The 25240-nt window shown below is 42.2% G+C and overlaps 1 protein-coding gene across 1 annotated transcript in view; it reads left to right on the top strand.

Annotated features, from left to right (window-relative positions):
* The window catches only part of DHX29 (DExH-box helicase 29), a 930480-nt gene that overhangs the window by 192252 nt on the left and 712988 nt on the right, over positions 1–25240 (top strand). Inside the window, exon 6 of the mRNA XM_086960636.1 lies at positions 6707–6919. Within this exon, the coding sequence (XP_086816762.1) occupies positions 6707–6919 (213 nt within the window). The remainder of the gene's footprint in view (positions 1–6706; positions 6920–25240) is intronic.

The following is a 25240-nucleotide window of genomic DNA, read 5'->3' as shown; positions in this document are numbered from 1 at the left end:
GTTCAGATTGCTGCGCTCCCCTGAGTGTTTCCATATACAGTTAACTTCTGCTGAGGAGCTTCTTTCCTGTGATATGGTGCCTTTTGATTCATGAGGAGATTCGTTTTCCTCTCCAGTTATCTTCCCTTCCTTAATTCTTCTCTACTAACTTGGGGTCCTGGTCTCGTCGTGGTCATCCTCTTTGAGGGTCGGTTGTGCTCTGTTTCCAACCTCAGTTATTAGAGGGAAAAGGCCAGTCTTTTCATACCCTCCTACAGTAGACTGTTGTTCTTTCTGTGCTCCGTTCTTACTAGACGGCACAGTTCTACATGGCACTATCAGTCTATTTCTGTCTGTTGAGATGTTCTTCCCTGTTTCACTTTGGGAAGGGTCTTCGCTTAGCTTGCGGGGCTCTTTCTCACAGCTTCCACTTATATGTAGGCAGTGTCTAATTCTGTCTTTTACGATGGTGTTTTCCACCATCCTCCTTCTTTATTCACGTATTTTCATCCCTTGCACACTGTTACTACACTTTCACTGTTTTTTGTTGGTGGCTCCACGTTGTGCCATGGAAAAGTTTCTCCAAAGAAAACTGACGTCCGTGCGCCAGAAGGGACTTGTATGACCTCGCTGACGTCACGTACGTGGCCGACATCAGGGCGGGGTCGTGTGGCGCGTCCCCCGGCGTGCAGAGGTGCTGCTGCAAAAACGTTCTGGATCCAGACAGACGCCTGGGGATATTCTAAGTTAAGTAGGGTTACTTGTCCCTGGCACAGTAGATGTGTCATCCTGCTCCTCATTTTATCATAGCGACTGACATGTAATTTTTTTCTGTGCTAAGATTCATGTCACACGCCCCCACAAACAAGTGCTCTGCAGGATTTTGCACTGCAAATGTGGTAAAATTGAACAATGACGGTGCACCCAAAGTCGATGTCTAATACCTCCCCATCCAGACCGTGACGTAGCTAACAGTTTTGTGCAGCTGAATAATAATCATGGGATGCAGGTTTTGTTTTCCTGTACCCCACTAGCGAGACTGCCTGCTGGCTCTCTCTAGGTGCTAAGGTACACAAACGTGTGGTTTAAATATTGCCTGACAAAAAATATTGTGTCCTATATATAGTTCACAAAATATCACCCAATTGGAGTTATCAATAAAAAAAAATCTTAACTTGCTGGAGCGGTATTTTTGTAAACACTATATATAGGCTACAACATTGATGTGGGACAATATTTTTGTGTTCAGTGTTCTCACATACAGCCCCCTAAGTAAACCAGTGTGGTCTGCCATGACTGTATCCATATCTATTTATCCCTTGCAGTTGAAAATTGGTCTATAGAATGTAGCAGTAGTCACATCTGCTGTTATCAGACCAGCCTTGGCTTCCCTACACTGACTTCTAGCAGAGGAAGTGAATAACATGTAAGGCCCTTTGCCTTGTATTTTTTTGGCCTAACTTCAAGCATGATAACTACACCTTTACTGCCAGACTTAAATTGTAAGATCTATTGCCCAAACAAATCTGATCTGATCAGATTGTGGGGTTGGTCATTATGAAGGTAGACATCCTGTCGAGCACTTTGCCATTGAATATTCACTTGATACGATTTGATATTTTTGTTTTTATTTGTAGAGTAGAGCATTCACTTACAGGGTACATGGGTTCTAATAGAACAAGAAGTCTTCAAGGGAGAGGGTAAAACTATAAGAATCCAAAAAGAAGACATTGCTAGCAATACACACAAGTCTTTAGTATATTTCTAAAGATAGTTGTGAATCGAGCAAATATGAATTAGGCCATTCCAAATCTTGAGGCCTAAGTACCCCTCGTGGCCTAGCCAAGCAGGTACACATTCAGATGTCTTCTAGTCCTAGGTCTTGAAACCAAAGTGTTTTAAACCCGAGAAAAAGAACAGGTTCTGTAGGGAAAATTTGGTCCTGTGGGAAAGTTTGATCAGCTCAATATTACGCTTTTTCCATCAAGCAGAGAATGCTTGAGTTAATTCTTAGGTTTAAGGGTAACCAGAATCCTTCTCTTTGCACTGCTGAGGTATGGCTAATTTCTGTAACCATCTAACATACTAACCTGCAAGAATTTGAAATAGCTGCAGCTTCTTAAGAGCGGAGTCTAAGACCAAAATAAAAACTGGTGAAATAATCTTTTGGAAGCAGCCATCACCGTAGGATGAAGGTTCAGTGGTAGAAAAGAAAAAACCATACCCAGAATATCTGAAAGAGACTATTAGTTATGTATTCCTTAACTTCGAATTACCCCCAGGCGTCAGACTGGATCTGGGGATATTTTCTTCAGCAGTACCCCTGCGCGCTGGTAGGTGGCATCACTCGACTCTGCGTTCGTCCTTAGCGTCGTGATTGCCGGAATTATGTTGCAGTATCTACTTAGACGGCGCCCATGTGTGCTGATGTCAGTTCTTTCTTTTTCCGCACCAGCCAGCCGAGATCCAGAGAGCGGTACCTCTAGTCACTTTTTGACTGTCCTTTTTCGACCTTTGTCAACATCTTTTTCGAATTGTTCTATTTCTGGTGCACAGGGATGTCACATCGGAGGACCGGCTTTAAGGCTTGTTGCTCCTGCCACAAGCTGATGTCGGTTATCGGACCCACATCTAGTGTGCCTCTGGTGTTTGGAGCGTGACCACGACCCGAAGTCGTGCTCAGACTGTAAGGCTATGGCCCTGAAGTCTTTGCGGAGCTGCCCCGAAAGATTCTGGAGGCCCGGCAATCAGCTTTGCGCCGCTCAAGGTACCGGTCGGAGGGAGGTCGCGGGACCGGCCGCAGGGCCATCACCACCACTCCTCGTCGAAGTCTTCATCTTTGGCTAAGTCGAAGCACAAAAAGAAGGTGAAGAAGCACCGTCGCTCTTCACGTTCTCCCCGTCCGTTGGCCGACGGGACATAGGATGCGGAAGGTAGTCGTCTGACTCCACCCGCAGAGCTTGTTGGGTCGACTCCTATTTCTCCCTCCCCTTCTCGAGAGTGTGAGCGACCTCTGCTCAACTTCGTAGTTTTTACGAAGCCCTCCACTCCATCTTTGGGCAGCCCGACTCCGCCGGTGGGCCTTCGGGCCCCGCGGACTCGGCTGGGGGTTCTAGGCCTTCGATGCAAGCAGCTTTGGCCCGGTGCTGCAGATTCCCCAGAGATCCAGGCCTGGATCTGGATCGGCTCTGGTCAACTGACGCCTGTTGTGTCCCCAAACAACATCGACCCCAGCCTCTCCCTCGACATGGAGACAGAACCGGACTGGCGCCGACCAACGTCAATACCGGCGCCGACCAGTACTTTTGTTCCTCTGTTCTCCCCTGGTGTTCCCTATCGAAAGGCTACCAGAGGAGGGTGATGAGGACTGGTAGGAGTCTGTGGACCCTCTGGCAGACCAGTTGAAAGAACTGGACTGGAGAGAGGAGTTGGGTGAGGCCAGTGGTCTGGACACTTCTCCAGACCTTGGCAGGCTTTCTCCCCCTACCTTGGCTACGGAGGAGAGTGCTTCTTACGCTGTGGTGTTGCGTAGTACACACAGCCATGCTTGTCCTATGCACCAAATACCCCTTTAGTGGGACTATCCATACCAAGAGGTGTAGTCCCGCAGGGACAACTGACAGATTGGGAGGATGGAGGGATAACAAAAGTGGGGACTATGTTTCAAGAGGACATTCTGATGTCACATACCCACTTTGCAAATACCAATGGCCTGCCGGACACTCTATTCCTCTTACATACAGGATTATCGCATTGCGTGAGACGGATGTGGGCCCCAGATGGGCGAGAGCGGCCTACAAATGAATTATTTCATATATTACATTTAATGGGTAACGGCAGGCACTTAACAAAATGGCTTTACACAGGCATAAGGAGGACACTGATTTCACCACTGGGGGCTTTGCGGGCTAAGTGGGAGGAGACATGGTAACAATCCGGAGGAATAAAGAATGGACAACAATTCTTGCATACCCGAAGTCAGTTTCATGAAATGCACGATTTAAATTTATACAATATCTGATCATACAGAGGGTATATGTAAACGCCATACAGACCAAAAAGATATTCCGTACTTCGCCATTGAACTGCCAGAGATGTGTAGCAGCAGATGCAAGGTTTGTACATATGTTGTGGGCATGTCCGGCATTGGCACTCTACCGGGCGCAGATAGCGCAAGCAGTGACGGATGTAGTAGGCGGGCACACCTTGAACATGGCAAATAGCTGTCTATTAGAGTTATACCCTCAACCAAAGGGATATAAGATTCAGGCACGTTTTGCTATTCTATTGTTAATACTAGCGAAGAGACGCATCACCAGTCGTTGGAAGGCATCAAGGCCACCAAGACTAGAGTCTTGGAAGGAAGAAGTAATTAAGTGGAGCCTAGCCGAAAGCTCTGCGATACGTAGGGAGGAGCAACGGGGGCAGAGGAAAATACCAATAGCAATGGCATGAGATATGCTGTGTGAAGCGTTTAAAAGCTGGGTAGGGCTGACGCAGGTAGTGGAGGTCAGATAACTGCAAGGTTTAAGGCACGATTCCTTGGTCCATAATACTAGCAAGGTGTGCTACTGGGTAGACCTTCCTGATGGGGTGGATAATTGTATGAGGGAAGCGGATACCGTTTCTATGATTCTCTGGTATACGATATGGTATACTGTGGTGGGATGTCTGTTCTTGTTTTCTTATAGAGTCAATTGCGAATTTATAAGTGTGCTACTCTGACTGTCTGAGAGACAACCAATGGTGTCTCCCAGTTAGCTAACTGCGGGAGGGGGGTGGCGGGAGGGATCCAGGGTGGTTGAATAGTGTTTAATAAAAGTACAAACTGTGAGCTTAAATTGTAGAATGTGGTACACACCCAAAGAGGGTACAGATAACACAGAATGATGATGTTAAATAACCATGTGCACTGTAATGAAAGACTGGCGACTATTCGCCAAGACAAAATTTGTAGTGTTTACAAAAGTGTGCCGCATAGGTATTCGCTTGTACTGGCGGCGGTACAATTGTTTGTATGTACAACTAATTTAGAGGCATCAATAAAACAACTTTTGAGATGCCGTCTGCTGTATATTCAGTTGAAACAATTTGAAGGCTCCTAGAAGTCCACATCTAGTTCCCCTAACTGCAGACTCTGTGTCTATCGGAATGAAACCTTAGAACATATTATCTGCATCTCCCCAGGATTGAGCGACATTCAAAACATTTTTATTGCCCTGCTTCAGTAAGCAATCACTGCAAACTATAAAGGAACCACCACAGCATGTTTTCAGCTATAATCAATGCCTATATTGGTGGATGAATACAATATTTGGCTATAACCTATAAAACAATCTAATTAAATGACAATGTAATTAATGGGCATACTAAGGCAAAGGACTAAATCGGATGCACTGAAGAGGGATAGAGTATTCTTTTATTAATCTTTTGACTCTTTTGAATGATTTTTAATGTTGTCTTTTTATGTATTTGGAATTACCAAACATAATTATGTTTTATCTGCTGTTTATTTATTGGAAATTGTGATGATTTTTTTTATGTATTCAAAAAACAATCTAAACGTACTACTACAGGGAAGTAACCATTTCGATATGGTCTACTGTGTGACCACTTGATGAGTAAGACTGGGCACTAGAGGTACCAATTTGATGCATGTTTATAGGAACAGTTTTTTCCATGGGGATGTGGGCGGCTTCAATGTTTAGATGCTCTAAACAATTGATTATTGATAGGAGGAATAAATAAATAAAAATTATCCAGTGTACAGCTGATTTATTATTTTTATTTTTGCTTACACAAATGATATGCCCTTCAGAAATCTTCTGAGGAAACATTTGCTTAATTGCTTATTGTTTTTCATTTGCACTGACAATTTGTTGAGAATGTATTGGAGTGATGCTTTCTTTGAGTGAGTGGTTTCAGCGAGCAATGTGATTTCGAACTATTTTTGTATGATTTCCTCTAGGGCCTTAACTTTTCAATACCATGTCTGCTCCCCTCCCCCAACCACCTTGTTAAAAAGAAATCATTGGGCTCACCAAAATGTCAAACCTATTTTAGCACAATACTTCTATAAAACTAGCACCTCCTAAATATATTTAACAGTTCAAACACTGCAATTAGGTTTAGTTATTCCTTTTAAAAATTCAGTCAAGCACACAATTGTTAACTTCCTATCGGCAATTTGGTCTCCTAGAAGTGTAAGAGTAGCCACAGTCTGATCCTTTATCAGAAATTGGGGAATTTGATGGTTAGTGACAACAGATGTTACTGACGGTCTATTAGAGAGCAGCGCACTCACCTATTGTGCTAAAAACACAACATTGTTTACTGAATGATGCTCCTCTTGGAAAGTGCCTGCCCCCCACCCCCACCTCAACACTAGGGGTTTGTGATCCAGTTGCATGCTAAGAATGTTAAGAGATTGCTGCAGCCGTCTTCGGTCGTTTTGGGATTTGTAACAAGAACACAAACAATGTTGTCAATTGAAGGCAATGGTTTGCAATTGCTATGATATTAACACGGTTCCATGTATTATGTTTTAACTCCATTCTACAAAAAAAGAAATTAAATGATCAAATTGTTGCTTGACTGTAAAATGGCAAAGTAAATGTGTCCCGTACCCCCGGTATCCCCATTATTGCAGTGCAAATGATGAACTCTCTTGATGTTTTCTTTAGGATCTTTTCCCAGGTCTGACATTTCAGTGCTTTCCTCCTTCTAGAGTGCTGCAGGAAAAAAGACTTTGAGTGTGGAAAAAGAACAAAATTCTGTAGAAAAAGAAGATGCTGTAGAAAAAGAAGATGCTGTAGAAAAAGAAGATGCTGTAGAAAAGGAGGATGGTGTGGTGAAGGATTGGATTTTGCGCTATGTGGAACAAGACCAAGAAAGCGATGAAGATAAAAAACTGTCTGCCGAGGAGGAGAAGTTCGACCCTGTAAGTTTCTAAATCGAATTTTGTAAGGAAATTGTTCTTTAACCTTTTCTCCTCTTCACTGAATGATCCATCTGTAGTGCATGGTCTCATCATGTAGGAAGCACTTACTTGGGGTGTGCTTTATGAAATTATGATTTGGTACTATCCAGCTTTAACGACGTCACCCCACTTTCACGATTTTGTGTTAATTGGAAAATATTTTCCAATAACACATTTCTGCATCTGTTTCTGCGTTTTATGTCTTCTTAAGGAAATGTCTTTACCAATTTACCACATTTTTTTGGAGTGAAATTAGAAACAGATGTGTAGAGATGGAGATCATGTCTTGCATGCAGCTGTGACGACAGCTGCACGAGTGAGATGGGACAATATAGCAATATACCCAATGTCCACAAAACTTTGTATGGTCTGCTCTCCAGAAAGTGTTGTGTATTTTAAGGTATGATATGGTATAATGGGAAACAGGACGTTTTATATTTAGAAATTATTGATGCAAAGGCCTCAAGCCTCACTCATTCCCAGTGAGACTCTCACATGTGGTGGTCATGTTGAGCTCTCACAAAAGGTTAAATGTATCATCTTGTAAGAAAGGCTTGATTTTGAGCTCTGCTGCTCCTGGGAACTGAAACGAAACCAGGAGACTGTTCTACCACACTGGAAACCACGCACCATTACTTGAAAGCCCTGAGCATTTGTTAGTGGATTATTTTGTGGTCTTCTTATTCGTTTAAAAATCATATTTGTTATTTTTGTTATTAATTTGCTTGCCTCGTCTTGTTTTATCACTGATGTTGACGTTTGTGTGACATCACATCCTTTGATATCATCTACTACATTAATTCGATATCTCACTCCTACGAATTCTCAAAATTGGAGAGTTCTCAGAGTGCTGGGGGATTGTAGAACTAACACCCTGATGTGTTTTGGCATTTTAGATAGTATGCATGTGCCAGTATGAGTAGGGACTTGTGGTAACGATTTGAGGAGTTGCCAGGGTCTACCAGTGCCAGAAGTGCTGGTATGACTGGGCAGAGTATGTGTGCCGGTGTCTTGACTGTATGTGGGCCTGTTTTATGACTTGGTGGCTCAGTGTTTGTTTATTTCCCTTATATTATAAAACATTGTCTGCCTCACGCACAAATGTATGCAGTCTCCCATACCATGCAAAACACATGTACAGCAAGTCTTTACAAGCTCAAAACTGCTCACCTTCAAATGTGGGGCACTTCTTTGACTATCTGCTTTCAATTAATGACGGATTAGATCTCTGGCTCAGAGGTCCCGGGATCTGCTGCAGGGTGTCGGGACCTCTGAGCCAGAGATCTAATCAGTCATTAATTGAAAGCAGATTTTATGGCCAATAGGCCTCAGTCCTTACTGGCAACTCAATACGACCTGCTATTCGAGTGGACTGTTGTGCAACACACCTCTGCCTTGAAAAAGACCTGCCGCGACCTTAGACACCAGCGCAGAAGGGTCGAAACATCGACACCCCACAACAGGCCATTGACATCTAGGATTTCAAAAACTTAAAGAAACATTGGAAAATCTCTAGAAATTTGTCAAGAATGGCCTTGAAAAGAATAACTGTGTATATATGTATATATTGATTGTATAGATTTGTATCTCTCACTGTACATATATAGGAAGTCTCTAACCACTTGAGCACTATTCACCATTGTCAGCTTTTTGCACATAAATTCACTTTGACAGTCTTTTTGTTTGTACTCATGAAATAACTGAATGACTTTAATTCAAATAAATATGAAAATGCAATGAATAAGACCTCGAGTCATTAATTGTGAGGTTCTGAATTGTGTTGTCATAAGAGGGGGTTCCTCCAATACAGTAAGAATATTCTATAAATCACTCTTGGTTTTCACCCGACAGAACCATTTGTTTTATTAACCATTAATTACCCAGGTTCTGAGGGACACCGGGTTACCCCTTTTTCTTTAAATATGGGACCTTTTTGGTGAATTGTTGTGCTATATAAAAGCTTTTGACATTTGACATTTGACATTAGATAGTTCCCAGCCTTATTTAGGACGATCAAAACGTTGGTAAAGTAGGTGTGGAACACGTGTGTCCGTACACCATCACTTTTGTAGTATCAGAAAGCCAGGAATCAACATTGTTAATTGCAGTGAAATTTTTGATTGGATAACCTTCCCAACCCCAAAGGGCATGAAGCTCCATTCAAACTACTAAAGAGAAATTCAGTATTATATTTGAGGGAGAGAAAGGGCTGGAATTCTTTTCAACTCTGTCTTTAATAGTTTTCATATCTCCTGGCACGTTAGTGTGCAAAATGTCCATTCTAGTACAAGACAAGAGGCTTGATTGTGAAACTTTGAATCTTGCTCAATCAATCTGCTGCTTTTAAGACATACTCTAGAGATGCAAGGAAAGGATGAGCCTTGACGCCATGGCCTCTCAAGTTGAGTCAGCCTCAAAAATGGAAACGTTGATGCCCGTCTCAGCCATGATCGATCCGACTCATCTTGCCAGAGTCAAAGGAGAGACTGAAGCATAAGGATATTAAAAGAAACTGAAAGTTGTGAACCTGAAGGATAACAAAAAGCAGACTTTTGGCATTCTTAGGAACAAAAACATTAAACTACACTCAAATTATTTTACAATCTGGGAATGCTTGATAAAAAACAGAAGTAGGCAAAGTCTTAGTGCATGTAATAAAAAAAATTAACACTGTGGGGAAAAAGATCTGTTGTGCACCCCATATGCTCCAACACCAGAAACCGTTTTGATTGATATAAGATAGAGTAACCTAGCCAGTTTTGCTGATAACTGTTTTAAAGAAAGATAATCATTGTCAGGCAATGACAAGAGTAAATCAAATACCAACTTCATATCCCTTACCGAAGAATATTTTGGCTTTGGAGGAAGCTTCTGACAAATTGACCTAAGGGCCCTGCAGACAAAGAAATCTTATCCATTTGCTTCCCTTTTAGCCGGAATATGACCAGTTATATAAAAATGAACTCTTTTATAGGCCCTATCCATTGTGAATAAGGATACAAGGAAATATACTACATCTACTGTAAATCCAGATATGGGAACTGTTGTGCCACGACCTAGCCAACTCAGACTGACCAGACATATTTGTAACGTGATCTAGTTTGACTTGAATTTTTTTGTTGCAACACAAATATGCCTGTTTTCACAGTGGCGTTGTTAGATGAAAAGCAAAGTTGTGAAACTGAGCTGTATATGTAAATTAAATATTTAATTCTTAATATGTATGATTAATAAAAACTATTACATCATCCTCTAATAACACATACTAAAAACAATACAAACTAACTTACATCAAAAGACCATACATGTTAAAACATACATATTTAAAATATTGGTATTATACCATGCAAATCAGTGCTCAAATATCCTGACATACACCTCACATGTATTTTACATATTTTTATTATAACTACATTGTCTTGGCTCAAACTCCTCCCAAAACATGTTTCAGAGCGCTGCACAACCAGAGTAGAAACAACATTCCTGCTTTAAATACCCAGAGCATAAAGAGTCACAATTAGTTGTATTGTAAATGAGAGGAAAGGGTATCAGACCACTATACTAATAGTACTGAAATTAAAATGCATAGATAAAGCAGTGTACTAAGCCCATTTTAGGACTCGGTAATTATTTTCAAATTCCTAAAATGGGTTTAGAAATGGATAAGGATTTACTGTTTGGAAGGGGTGTGTTGTAGGTGTCCCTTCCAAATAGTGATACCTCTCCATACGTATCAATGGTTTAAGTCTTAAATAGCAGTCGTAAAACATTAAAAAGTTCTAACAGTTCGCCACCACAAAGTTGGGTTTGTAATCCATTCACAAACGGGAAGGGGTTGCATTGGGTCCCTTTCATCTTAGTGACTTTTTTAAAAAACAAAAAAGAATTTCATGGATATTGGGGTACTGATCCCAACAGGCCCCATCCATGTGATAGCCTCGATTTGCAGTGAGCCAGTCAGTCAAATAACTTTATCCGATTCAAAAGAATCATTAAAGTTTACAAAAAATCATACATTCGTTTTAAAATTCCTAACATTTAAAAACGGTACACAAGAATTAATTCCAGATTAAGAAAATTCGATAAAACTGTTCACAATTCACAAAAGGGTCATTCATTCATTTTAGAATACATAGATGCGCAAAAGTTAATTTCCAGGTTAAGCAGATTTGATGGAACTGTTCACGATTCATAGCATTTCCTAATTAAAAAAAACATTTGTAATGAAACTAAGCACAGAGCTACATATAATAGCAGTTGATAGTGACCTCAAATAGTTACAGGGACGAATATCCCTTAAAATGGGATTAATAAAAGAAGCTCTTGAGTATTTATAAAGTGCAAAAGAGCATAAGGTGCATTGTGCTTTGCTGGGCTACATTATTACACAGACGGGGTTAGTCTCTCACACCATCCCCCTGGTTCGGTAAAGCTACAAGAAAGTGCAGTATATTTAAACGGAATCTGGCAAGTAAAAAACATGAGTAAACCTGTGTGGTAAAAGACAAATAAAATTGTTGCTGATTTAGTAAAACATAATCCACTGTGTTACTGTCCTAATGAGACAAGCTTAAAAATGTTTGATTCGCATTTTTAATAACCATCTTCACATTAGGTTGAATGGATTACGGGTTTTTATAAAAGTCTTCAAGGCCTATCTTATGAAAAGTATCCTTTACATAGCAGAGCCAAGGGACCACCATTGCTTTGTCAAGATTCCTAGAATCCCTTAGAATGCCTCTTGAGAATAGTAATTCTTCCGAGGTCCAGAATTTCCCCCATTGAAGCAAAGGGGCAATGTGGATTCTGTCAGTTACATATTCTAGGCCCACTTCAGAATGAAGTGGAGGAACTACTTGGGATCATTAAGAGTCGTTTTAAACATTTGTTCTCTAGTATTTGAATCTGTATACTTTTGTGATATCCCCATACTCCCGCCCCATAAGTGGCCACTGACAGGCATTTAGATTTGTAGAGTGTTTTTAATTCAGCTACCGGCTTGTGTCCCAGTTTGCTGGCAAAGCGAAAAAGCCCCTCTATAGTTCTACTAGTTTGTTGGACTCTCGTCGTAATCAAGTGATCCCAGCTCAATTTATTGTTAAAAAGATTACCCAAGTAGGTAAAGTTTGGCACTTTGTCAATAACCGTGGCATTTACTATATATTTGCGTGTTTTAGTTTTAGTTGGGCCACAGGTCATAATAACAGATTTACTAAAATTAACTTTAAGATCCAACCTTGTCATAAAATCATTAAAAGCGTTCAGACATTTTTGTAAGCTGTTAAGGTCATCAGTACTGTATCGTCCATATAGGACAGTAAAGGTACCTGTTTACCTTCTATTCTGGAGAAATCCAATTGCTGTTTTAACAAGAAATTCTCTAGACCATTTGTATATACTAAAAATAAAAAGAGGCCAATATACAACCCTGGCACACTCCCTCAGTTGAATTGGTCTTTTCTCCCCCTGGGCCGTACTGGATAGCTACAATAGTAGATGCATGAAGCCTACGCAGTAGGGTAACAAGCGGTTCCTCAAATCCCTTGTTATCCATTAGCGACCACAATTTACCACGGCAGACCATATCGATGGCGCTGGACAAATCTATGAAGGCCAAGTGAATCGATGCACCCCTGGACTTCATGTACTTGCCCATAATCATAGACAGGTTAAGACATTGCTCTGTCGTCCCCCTTCCCACCCTGAAACCAAATTGGGTATTCACTATAAGGCCGGAGGTATTGGCCCATGACTCCAGGCGTGCAAGGATTACCCGCCCCACAAGCTTGCATGAGGCATCTATTAATGAAGTCGGTCTGTAACATGTGGGGTAATTTCTATTTCCCTTTTTAAAAATTGGCGCCACCACTGCTTTTTACCTTGATTATGGAATACTTCCCACAATAACTGCTTTAAAAACATTAAGAGTGGGACCCATATTTGGGTATTGCTTTTAAATAGTTCTAAAAGCACACCATCTGGCCCTTTCTCAGTGCCTCCTCTACTTCACTTAATAAAAGCGATATGCTAAGCTGCTGTGCCGTTTGTGTGATGATGCTTATTTCCTCCTCGCACTCACTTAGTGAAACACCCTTTGGGTTAAATATTTGAGTGAAGTGGTTCTCCCATCCACCCAGTTATGTTAGTTTCCATGGCCCTTATTGTGTTAGTAAAAAGTGGGCGATTTAACACCTCCCAAAAACTCCTAGAGTCCTTCAGGGCACTTGCTCTTTCGAGATCATCCCAAGCCTGTCTTCTCAATTCATCCTTTCTCTTCTCAATTGCCTTTTTATAGGTTTGCCTTGCTGCCTTTAGCATATTCCTATCACAGGGGGCTGTATGTAATGCTTTCTTCAGCTTATGTTGTGCCACAGAACACTCAACGTTAAACCATCTTATTTCAGGGAGGCTACCTTTTCTCGCTGCTCTAAGCAAACTCTTGGCCACATTATCACAGATAATTTCAAAGTTTTGTATTATATCATCTGGCTGTGGTATCGGTTAGGCAGGTCATTATTTGTGCTAAATTCGCTTTAATAAAAGACTCCTAAAAATCCTTGTGATTTATCATATTCCATTTAAGCCTTATCCCTTGATTTTGGGTATATTTTGTTGAACAGTCAGAAGCCATTCCCATTTGTGCCACAATATGTAAGGAAACAGTGAGAGGGTTATGGTCACTAGCAGGGTTAGGTTCGACTGCAAAATTGTCGACAAGGTATGAATACCTACTGGAAATCAACATAAAATCGATTGTACTTGCATGACCAACCCCCCCCCCCCCCCCCCCCCCCCCCGTATGTCGGATATTGCAACAATGGGGTACTAACCAAAGTGTTGATCATGCGAAGATCGTTCACTAAGATAATAGAGTTCAAAGCGTCACCCTGTGTGGTATGTTAAAGTGTGTCATAGGTTGGTTGTTGGTATCTACCAGCCCACAAACCTTGCTCTCACTATGCTGACATAGGGTGCAGTTAAGATCTCCTACCCAGGTAATACACAAAGGAGAAACCATTCCTGCTACCTTGGCAATCTCCAACTCAAGTGAGTTAATAACTCCAGAATTCTGGGTATCAAAAATATTATAGTACCAATTGATTAATAATATAGGTACATCATTCAGGTTAAAGCACAGAACAACTGATACCATGGGGAATCAATTACTTTTTCTATTCTTAATGACTCGTACTGTACCGAGATTAGAGTCGCTAGGCCTCCCTTTGCCCTCCCCGCCGATGATGGTTCAGCTTAGACGGTTGATGTGAAGTATCCTTCCATGGAAAAATCATCCCTACTCCAGGTTTCCTGAATTAAGATGACGTCCAACGTTTTAACGTACTGGACCCATACCTCGGCAAGTAGCCTTCGTGAAATACCTACAACGTTCCAAGAAATTAAACGAAGGCTTGGACTATTGGTTTGGCATTTTCGCAGATTTGCGGAATTGCCAACCATGTTGTCAGATTGTTGCTCTAACGGGGGAGCAGTCAAATCTATCATGGTAGCTCCTGTCGTTTCCAAGCCTTTATTAGGGGGCAGCTGCGTGGTACAATAGTTGTTTGAGGTCTGCAGGAGATGTATGACCTTAACACTGACACTTGTATTGGAGGTGATATCAAATACGTGAACCTTATCCTCTAATATAGTACTTTTTTTCTGCTTTAGTCAGTCTATGTCTGCAAGACCACTTAATGGCTCGAAACGATTTTCATGAAACCAGGGTGAAAACTGAGGGTATTGATTTGTCCTTGGGGAACTATTTTCTTCCGCTAAAAATAATTGCAATCTGTGCGGTCGATAGAAGAAGCCTAATGGTAAGATGGAAATCCTTGTCTCGTTTATAGGTTGGTCAACCATCCTATCAAATATAGATCTTACCAGACCTGGTGGCCTGAAGGTGAAAACTTTACAGTCCCCTGCCAGTGTCCTATTAGTTGTCCCTACCCACCTAACCCTTCGTGCCATCCTAAGCGCAGAGAATAAAATGTTATTTATACCTGTCTTTATGTTTACCAGGTGCAAAGATTTATTCCTGAAGGATGGCCAGTCTTCCTTATCACCAGGCAATAGTGGTGGAACATTTGCTAGAACAACAATATATGGTGTTGTTTCTGGGGGCAAGTGTAAGTTCAAGTTTATATCATTAGGATGTGAATGGCCATGGCGATCTACAGAAGTACCTGAAGTTTGCGGCTTTTCATTGGCCTTGTTACGATCCCAATTCAATTTCTCAGTGTTTATGGGATCTAAAGACCAACATTCGCTTTGGAGGAATCCTTCTGTCTGAGGCAAAGTCACAGTAATTTGCGGGAAGCTATCCTCCTGTCTTCCATGATGGGGCCCTTCCTGTGTAATGGTTTTCTGAGAGGGTTCCGGGTTGTAGGCAGCCCCACTAATGGCTCCTCTCCTAGGGATGTTTGACCTAGGTCTATACTCTGCAGACAATGTGGGATTGCTAGGTGTATGTTTTTCTAAACATAGTAGCCTACTCTCAATGATGGTCAGTTTTTGGAGAATAGGGTTTAAGTGTGCTTTGATTACAGGTTCCAATTTACCCCAAAACCCTCCTCTAGGTTATAGGTCGAAGTCGACTTAAGGGCCGTAACTGCTGTATCTATATCTTGGTATGCTACATGTGTGGAGTCCCTACCTGCTTGGTTACTCCTTCCACCCAGTAATTTAGATGTAAGTTGGCCGTGTTTATGAGTCTTGGTTGTTGCCTGCCCTTTCTTTTCTTTGGCGATGGAGCGAAGCTGCATCCGCCTTTTGATTTGGATTCCTGGGCCCTCGTGACTACATTTGGTTTGACCGAGGTAACCTGGTGGCTGATTATCTCCTGCCCATTGGCAAGCTCCGGGCTTGGGGAATTTGGCCTACTATCTCGTTTTGCTCCATAAACCAGACCTACTTGTGGACTTGTAGTACTGGGGTTATGGGTATGTTGACTGGGTTACACTTGCAGGTCTAATGATAGTCTACGCTCAGTTAATTCAATTTTGTGTATGAGCGCAGATTCAGCCCTTGATAAGAATGCATCGAGTGTGCCTACTACCCCTTTGCCAACCTTGGGTTTTGTCATCTTGGATAATTAGGTTAAAAGCCAAGTCTTACAACACAGATTAATAACAACCGATACAGTTATCAAACAATATCATTAATGGAGAAGGCTAAAAGACAAAATATTAAAATACATGTTTGGCCTAAAACGGCCTCTTAACATACGTCTAACCCAGTACCTTGCAGGCTCAGTTCATGTACAATTCGGCAAGTGTCCTGTATCCGCAGCCAGTCCTGGTCTGAAGATGTTAATAACCTGGCTCAGCCCAGCCTCACGGCCTCTGATGAGCACAGACGGGCCTGCCCTGACGCTGCGGGAGGTGGCGGTGCCTTTAATCGCACCTACGGGCACGTTTTTGAAGCTGGCGCAAGGCTTCTGGGATTTGTACTTTGTAGTTTTTAGGCCGCTCCCCTCACGGCAATAAGGTAGGTGCAGTCCTTGGGTGTTATAGCATTCAAGCACCACAACTGATCAAGTGATGATTGTCATACATGAAAAAGGTCTTCTTTAGGCAGCTGTTTACCTTGTCACGGCCCAGGCCAGCCCCAGACGTGCGCCGTAGCCAGTTGTGTAGTTTGAGCCAATGCTGGTTATGCGTTATTCCTCCTCCACCTTCACCGTTAAACACAGAGGGCCCCCAGGCACAGCCTCTCCGTCTAGTCCGCACCAGTCCAAGCTCTCCGATACCCCACCAGGGGGCTTTATTTAGCTGCGAATCACTTGCGCAGCCAGAAGGCCACCCTAGTCAGCAGATCTTCCACATTCAATGCAGCCTGATGCAACAGTTCATCGGCGTTAGCACCGACCATTGCTCCAGGCGCAATCACGCAACTTGCACCACACTGGACCGTACCACACTTGCTTGGGGGTCCCAATGCAGCCATGGCTTCCTCCACTGCTAAGCGAGCAGACCACCTGGGCAAGCGGGTCTCTTTACACGCCCTACCGGCACTTGCTGTAGTTGTTGTAGTGCTCTCTCCGGTCACCTCTGCTGCTCGGTTGATCGCTGACATCTGGTGCAGAGGGGCCCACAGCTCATCGCCACTCACACCAGGCACCGCCGGCACCTCCTCTGTTCTCCAGCAGCCCCAGCTTCACAGCGCGTCTCCAGCAGCATCCACATTGCCGCCGCAATGCGCGCCTTGCCCCCTGACATTAATTCCAGATTGCTCGCTCCTCAGGGCCGTTTACACTCAACTCTGGGTCTCAAAATGTGCACGCCATTACCCTCCATTTTAATCGGCGGCGGACAGCTTCAGATGCGTCACATTTGGCAGGATGTTAGACGGATAGTAACACTCCGCAGGCTGAGGAGAAACGGAACACACAAATCAAAGTCTATTTTCACCAACACCATTGGCATCAGCGCAGAGCGTCAAGGTTCTAAGTTCGAGGCTCAAGCACTCCCGCTGCGATGCGATGTGGGGGCCCACACCTGCTCCGTGCAGCTGCTGAAATCACAGTTGCGGTTGGCGTTCAGTGGCCAGGGTTTGGCTAGGCTTGGGCGTGGGCTTGGCTACGAGCACGGCCTGAGCTTGACCTCAGCGGCACAACAGAGCAGCAGCAGTGCAACGCGGCTCCGGCTCCCAGCTTTTAGCTCCAATTGTGAACTACCTCATGAATATTAATGAGGTATGGCGGATTGCGACCCACTGCGAATCTGGATTTTCCAAACCAACCTATTTGTAAAAGGTCGGTTCGGAAAATGATTTACTGATCACACATTGTGACAAGTAAACAGCGCTGGGATCGGAAAAAAAATACTCTCGGAACCCATAAATTGAGGGTCAAGTATGGCAGGGGAAAGTGTTTAGAGTCATAAGAAGCGGGGCTTTTTTTTTATTTTTTAAAAAAGGCTGCAAAGAAATTGGCAACGCGGACAAATGTGACAAATCTGTTATAGCTCACTTAATTGGTCACAAAGTGGCTGCATTTTGAAATATCTTACAGGGTTATAAAGCTTGCTGCAGGGATCTTTGCGTGAAAATAGCAGAAATATATCTCTGGTAGTTAATGCTGTTCTGCGTTTCTGTCCAATCACAGTTTTGACTCATGAAGTAGCTTAGAATGTTAATGTGCCGGCGGCAAAGCACATCGTGTCACATGCTACTGCTTTTGATACTGAAATAATATTTTTTTATTTCCAGTTCTTAAGTTCCAGTCCTTCTAATATAGCAGACTAATCTATTTACAAGCATCAAGGAGCTGCAGGCAACTTGTAAATCATAGCGTTTTCTCTCAATGTGTTCTTATTCTAAGATTGCAGAAAAGGGCTTCTCGGGGAATTAATAAAGTCTTGTGCGTACAGACAACGGTGAAAACTGCATTATATGTTGTATCCTGACTTTGTTTCTCCTGACTGTTCACTCTTAACATGTAATGTCTACAACTATGGACAATGTAGGATTCCTACACAATATAACCCTCATTGTCCTAAGTAACATTCCTGTACATTCATTTGCATACTTGTATGACGTATTGTGTGTGTGTGTGTGTAATGTAAAGGGCTCTGACACCCGACTCTGGGATGAGTAGTGCTACAAAATAAATAGATTCATAAATGATTGTGTAGGTGCCATTTAAATCATCTTTAGTGTAATTACTCATGCACACGGATACATCTTGCATTCTTTCAGTGCATGCACATCACTTAAATACTGGGGTTGAGAAAAGTAAAAAACCTGCCTCCAAATCATAGTTAATTTAAAGAACTTGTGAATGGATCGCCTTTGTGCCTTCCCTTTCACTGGCATCTAGGAGTTAGTCTCCAGATAGCTTCCAGCCAAGATGATACTTGAACAAAAGAAGGGCTGATGGCCTTTAAATCAGGCCTGTTTGTGCCCGGCTGGAAGTGAAAATAAGAAAGCCCCCTCATTGCTTTCCGGTTGCTGCACTGAAACTGAACACAGACAGCGTGCTGGTGCTGCTGAATTTGTCCTGTTATCATAAAATGACTCAATGACAAATTCAGCATATTTCCCAGAGTTTGCAGAATCCTAGTCCATTCCAGAAATAGATGCTGGAACTGTGATCCGGTGCAACCCCCCTACTAGCCAGCACACTCCGTAAATAGTACATCTGGTCCATAGTTTGAAACCGCATTTCATAAAATCACATCTACTCACAATCAAACGAGAATAGAACAGAGTCCCAAGGAGATGAAATCTTGAGGCATGTTAGTGTGGATAATTTTTCAGTTTGTAAGTGATTGGTGAAATGCACTGATGTAAAGTCCCTAAAGCCCGACTATCTTGAGCAGGCTGAGGCTCCATTTTCCCCATGTTTGCAGAATCATCGACTTGTCTACCTTTGATGCAGATACAGTCTGTTCTTATCTTCACAAGAACCTTTGAAAATGTCAAGTTATGCAGATTATGGCATCGATAAGACACTTGGTGTGCAGACAATGACCTCAATAGAACGCCTGATGTGACCTCAGTTTGTAACAAGTGCCTTGTTATCTCCGTCTCAAGGTTAGTTAATAGTAATAATAATAACAAACAATGCTGTCTGAATTGACGTGTTTTAACCTTATTTGTTTATAAGAATGTGTCTACAACTAGCACATGTCACTAAGGCTATGTCAGAAATTCCAATCTCCAATAGGATATAGCAGTGGTTCCCAAACTTTGCGCCACGGCACCCCAGTGCGCCGTCATGAGTAGCCAGGGGCGCCGCTCTCATGTTAGGAAAATGAAGCTTATTGCAGCTGCAGCGCAAAATATGTGCCATCTGCATAATCCGGGAACATGGTTGGGCCCAAGAGCGCACATACGTATGCGTCATACGTGCTTTCACAGGCATAGTAGTCTCCATTACTGGCATACGCAGCTCGCCTCTGACCGTTTGAGGCGCGTTATTGCTGCCTTCCGTGGAATCCTCTTCGGAAATAAGGTAAGGAACTGGCAATCGAGGGATTCCCGTTCAGTAGAACAGGAGTACAGCAGTGATACAAAAGCCAAGAAGCCCGACTGTAAACAGCCGGGCTCCACAGAGCTCGTTAAAGCTGCCAGAGAGAAGGCCTTGGCTTGGCTTCTTATGTCTGATTTCTTTAACGAGCTCCACGCCTGCCGTTTTACACTAAAAGTAATGCAGGTGAAACAGGTGTATAGCGGAGGCTGGGCAGAAGATCTGCATGGCATTTGATTATCATTGATTATTAATCAAATGCCATGCCGATCTTCTGCCCAACCTCTGTTTGACACCTGTATCACCAGCATTATTTTTATTGTAAACAGGCAGGCTCCACAGAGCTAGTTAAAGACTCAGAAAACGGACATGGTGTTCCCCCCCAGATCCAAACAGCTAACAGATGCACATTTTGCTCCCCTAGCATTTATTGGAAATGACCTGGTAGATGAAGTTTTGGATGTTATGGTTGAGCAGCACGTATTGGTAACATATTACTACCTGTGACTTAGATAACAGCACATTCAGGCCTAAAATTGGTATTTCCTTAGTATCCCCCTCAGCGAAAAAGTTGCAAACCTTTGGTAATGTTGTATGTGATGGATACGGTTTTCTTTCTGTAAACTCTTTATTGCCTTTCCTGACAATCCTCGATTTAGGTTACACTGCAAGATAATTCTAGGAACTAAAATAATTAGATGTTGCTTTTCCTTTTAAAGACTTGAAATCCTAGATGGCTGGTGTCGAAAGAGGTAACCAACGTATGAGAAAGAGCTCTGGGACTGCATGTGCAAAGAGTTCTGCGATCCCAAGTTTTTTGACTGATAAATTTTAAAGGTAAAGGAGTTGCAGATTGGGCAAAGTGTCCATCAGAACCAGTGTTACCAACGGATGCAACTATACTACTATGATTCAAATGCCATGCCGATCTTCTGCCCAACCTCCGTTTTTTACTTGAACTATATTTTAAATACTGACAAGATCGTGTAAAACACGGGTGTAAAATGTAGTTCAAGTAGAGAACGGAGGTTGGGCAGAAGATTGGCATGGCATTGGATTGGGATTGCTTGGTGCCTAACTGCGCATCGGCAGTGGTATGCCTGGAAACTTTCCACTGCCGCAGCTTTGCATGCCCTCTACTGGGAATGTTTGTGAATATGAAATCAGCCTAAAAATACCTTCAGTCGGAGAAGTAAATCTCTGCCCATATTTTTATGTTTCCTTTCATGATTGGGACTCCATATTTTCTTTCTAGCCATAGCGGCCTCTCTACTCGCACTTGGTTTGTACGTAGCCGTAGTTTCAAAGCGTGTGTGCACTAAGATTTTTAAGTAATGACGCTGTTAACTGTAAGAAATCTAATGTGCACGTAGAAGTATAAAAAAGGCCGTAAAATGAAATGGGTTAAAGAAGCTGATAGTCGTGTGGAGAGCAAGTAGAAGGGCAAATCTGTATGAACTGTAAATCTACTGGAAGAGGCTCGAAGAAAAAAGGTGTTATGAAAATAAATGTGGCAAAAACACAGGGAACAGAGGAAACAGGCATTCTCGTGGATTGCTTTTAGATAAAGAAAAAAAATCCTGAAAGCAGACACTTGTGGTACGATAAAAAGAGCCAAAGAGATGGTAAACAGGCTATGTTTGACTGGGACAAAGACTAGATGTGCTGCGCTGTATTTTCAGCATTTGCATGCGTTTATGTGTGAATGGTAGTGTTACAGGAAGTACTCCTGAGGTTCGTCTTACATCCGCCCCGCTCACCGGTAAAAAAAATGGTGGGGAGCCACGGCCAACTGCCAATTAGGCCAAGGGAGCCACAGTTCAAAAAAGTTTGGGAACCACTGGGATATAGTATAAAAAGCTCTCCAGTCGACCACTTTTCAGGAGGTCCTTCAACCCAGATTATCACGCAAAATACCGCCAGATCTACAGATATCCGTGATGCTGCTGCATCCCGTTGTGCACTACAAGCTGACACCGGACCAAGTCCGGGCGGAGAGAAGTTATTGCCAATGTGTGTTTTCCTTTAGAGAAAATACTTGTTCCCAACTACTGATGACTACAGCATTTGACTGTAAACAGTGCATTGATTCTCCATAAGAAACTCTAGATGCAAGATACGCTACTCCATACTCTCCGACAAAGAAGTCTATTTTAGGATGTTAGGTTGCTAGATGACACTTTAATTACAGTGGAAATGTTCATTTAATTCTTGTTGTTCACAACGTACATTTGTGCTATTTTATTAATTTTTTGTGTGGTTATTTTAGATGTGCTAAGCAACCGCGATGAGAATGTTCCTAGTCTTTGGCCTTAAAAATAGCTCGCCTTGACTCAGCATAGTGAGTGGGCGAGTAGATTTCTCGAGGCATGTAGAGTATCTAATAGAAAGAGCAATAATTAAGAAAATCTGTTGACTTCTTGAGATAAATTCAATTCTTTGGAAAATAAGTTGAAAGACAATGTCTAGTATATCTGCCAATTTACCTGCAAACGTGGGACTTGCTTACTTCAATCTTAGTACATCCCGCAGTGACACACGAACTCAGCAATACAAGGGAAATCCATAATCTGCTACGTAATCTGGAGATTAAAATGTTTTAAAAAGTTGATTCTAGCTCAAACTGGTCAAAAGTTACTAAACTGTGGTGATACATATGCCAGCACAGCAGAAGGCACTATGCGGAGGTTGACTCGTCATCTGTCAGTTGCTTATTGCTGAATTTGTGTGTTAAGCTGGTATTGATGAGGTGAAATATTTTCCGTGACCGTGTTACCAGGTGTAAAAATGACAAAATAATGGAACCATACCATTACAAAATGTGGTGCATTATGCCGTATAATTTGCCTTTTCTTCATACATAATTTAATAAACCCTGTGGCATAATTTAGTCGTCCTCTGCTGCATAATTCCAGTGGCCTTGTTTATAGTGCAATTCTCAAAAAAGCGGCAACAAAGTGGGTGCTCTTAGTCATAGATTTTTTGTAGCACGTGCTACCTTAAATGAGTCTGTTTCTAAGCATTCCTAATGTTTGCAACGAATATACTAAAGGAATAAATATATTATGAGGAAATAATTCTATTTAATTCCAATTCGATATGCAGTTGCTTCCTTGACACACCTGACTTGCTAACTGTAGTGATGGCAGACAGAGATTCTGTTGTATTTACATCAAAATGTTCTGTAAATACCCTTCACATCAGAGGAATTGATGCGGCCCACATAACAGAAATACTATTCAATGTAATGGAGCTAAAAAACTGCAAACTGTGTGGTCGATGGGTTCAGCTGTTTTAAGTTATCAATTGAAATAATCCTTTAAACAAAAAGTCTGAAGCTGCGGGTGAAACATTAGAACAGGCCAGAAATTTCAGAAGAAAATAATTAATTCCCCGACTTCATCAACTGTCATTAAATAACTCGCTTTATTTGTATTACTAATCGTATATGCACTTTCAGCCGGGGCATCTAGACACAGCGAGTAAAAAGAGATTAGAGATGCTCTGCGTACCTTGTTGACAGCAAAGGTTGTCTTTATCAGTGGAGGCGTGAAAACGTCTCCCCTCGAGGGGCAAACGCCCATCCTCTTCAAAATGTGAAGTGCGTAGGTGAGACAGTCTCTGACACAGTCTCGGGTGATAATGTGGACAAAGGACCTCTCCTGACAAGTGGTCAAGTCGCAGTCCTTCTATTCTGAATCTTATCAGAAATTGGAATTTCTGACATAAGTTTAAGAATGTCTGAGGTAGATTATATTAATCAAGGTATGCGTTTCAGACGTTTCCGAATGAACATATACGGCAAAAGGACATCAATTCAGACTGCACTATTTTAGTTTTATGTTTGTGTGTTCTTATTTAATTTTGACGTGGTGAGAAGGAGATATTTGACCCAGGCTAATGTCTCATTAGATGTTATATCTATGTCATTAATCAAAGAACATGACAATAACACAGTTCCTAGAAAAATAGGGTCTGGTGACAACTGCATTTTAAAGCAGACATGACAATGATTCTGCATAAATCAGGGTAAATGGCGGTTACCATTGTCTAAGTTAAGGAAGATGGCTGCCTACATGGATTAAGGAGGAGTGTGGGCCTACATAAGACTGAGTCGGACCTAGGGATTTTACGTCAATAGGAAATGGGGCTTTGGCTGCAAATTAGGCAGGGTGTTTTGCAACCCACCAAAACTCTCCAGAGTTCTTCAGCTCTTCTTTCGGTTTGCCACAGCAGTACAAATCAAACATTGGCAACGCTAATTGATCTCAGCTTTGGGAGTTGTTGTGGAGTTATGTTGAGGGTTATATTCCATACTGCCCTCTAAAGGATGCCCATAGTCCTCATAGGAGACACAGATTTGACAATGTGTTACGCTGTATTTGATATGTACACTTATATGTCTGCAACCACTCTTGAGCCTCAATGCAGTGTGCAGTTACATCACAAACAGACTTTATGTGACAGTGCTAAGTTGGTACTCTCTGCTTAGCAAAACATTAACAGATATCTGGACTAATGACTGTGTTACACTTCTGCCTCCTCAACCCTCAACGTTTTAAGTGTTGTGCTATCCTGGTGTCCAAGTTTCAAGAACACAGGTGCACTATCACAGGGTGTTACTACAGCCTTAAAAAAAAGGTTCAGGTTTTTGATACCAAGCGGAAAAAGAAATTCAGAAGGGGCTTAGCAATAATAATGGATGGAAAGATATGGCTACATTTGAATCACTGTAATTAATCTGGGTGCATTCCATAGGATCGTTTTTGAGCTGGTCTCTGACGTTATAGAAGGGAGCAATCATTAGCATAAATGGGACCAGCAATAATGGCTTGGCTATGGGCTGAAGGCGAAATTCACAGATGAGGCCTAACACAGCAATAAGTAGTCTGTAGTTGTATTTTTACCATTCATGGTGGATCTAGCTTGATAGTTCGATGTCAATAATGTCTTGTGGGCTGAGACTCAGGCAGACTTGCATATGGTTAGTGTCTGTCTATAAAGGTTGAGAAAAGCTTAAAAAGATAGAATGGAATGCCTCCCTGAGTGACTACATTTGACTCTATGCCCCAGTTGAAGGCCACGCCGAAACGCGTGGGTCAGTTTGCTTACGCACATGCACTTTGCTAAAAAGAGGGAAAAAAAGAAAAAATTGAATAAACACTCGCCGTTTGCAAATCTTCACGTTTGCCATCTTTCTGTGTCGCTCATTTCGGATGAGGAGTGGTAATTGGAGGAGGGCGGTATCTAGAAATTAACCATTTATGGTCCACTCAGGGGGTACCCTGCGGCCACGGAGCGGGTGAGGGCCC

The sequence above is a fragment of the Lissotriton vulgaris genome, chromosome 3_1, assembly GCF_964263255.1.
Source record: "Lissotriton vulgaris chromosome 3_1, aLisVul1.2, whole genome shotgun sequence".
Lineage (NCBI taxonomy): Eukaryota > Metazoa > Chordata > Amphibia > Caudata > Salamandridae > Lissotriton > Lissotriton vulgaris.
This window is presented reverse-complemented; position numbering and strand designations above follow the sequence as displayed.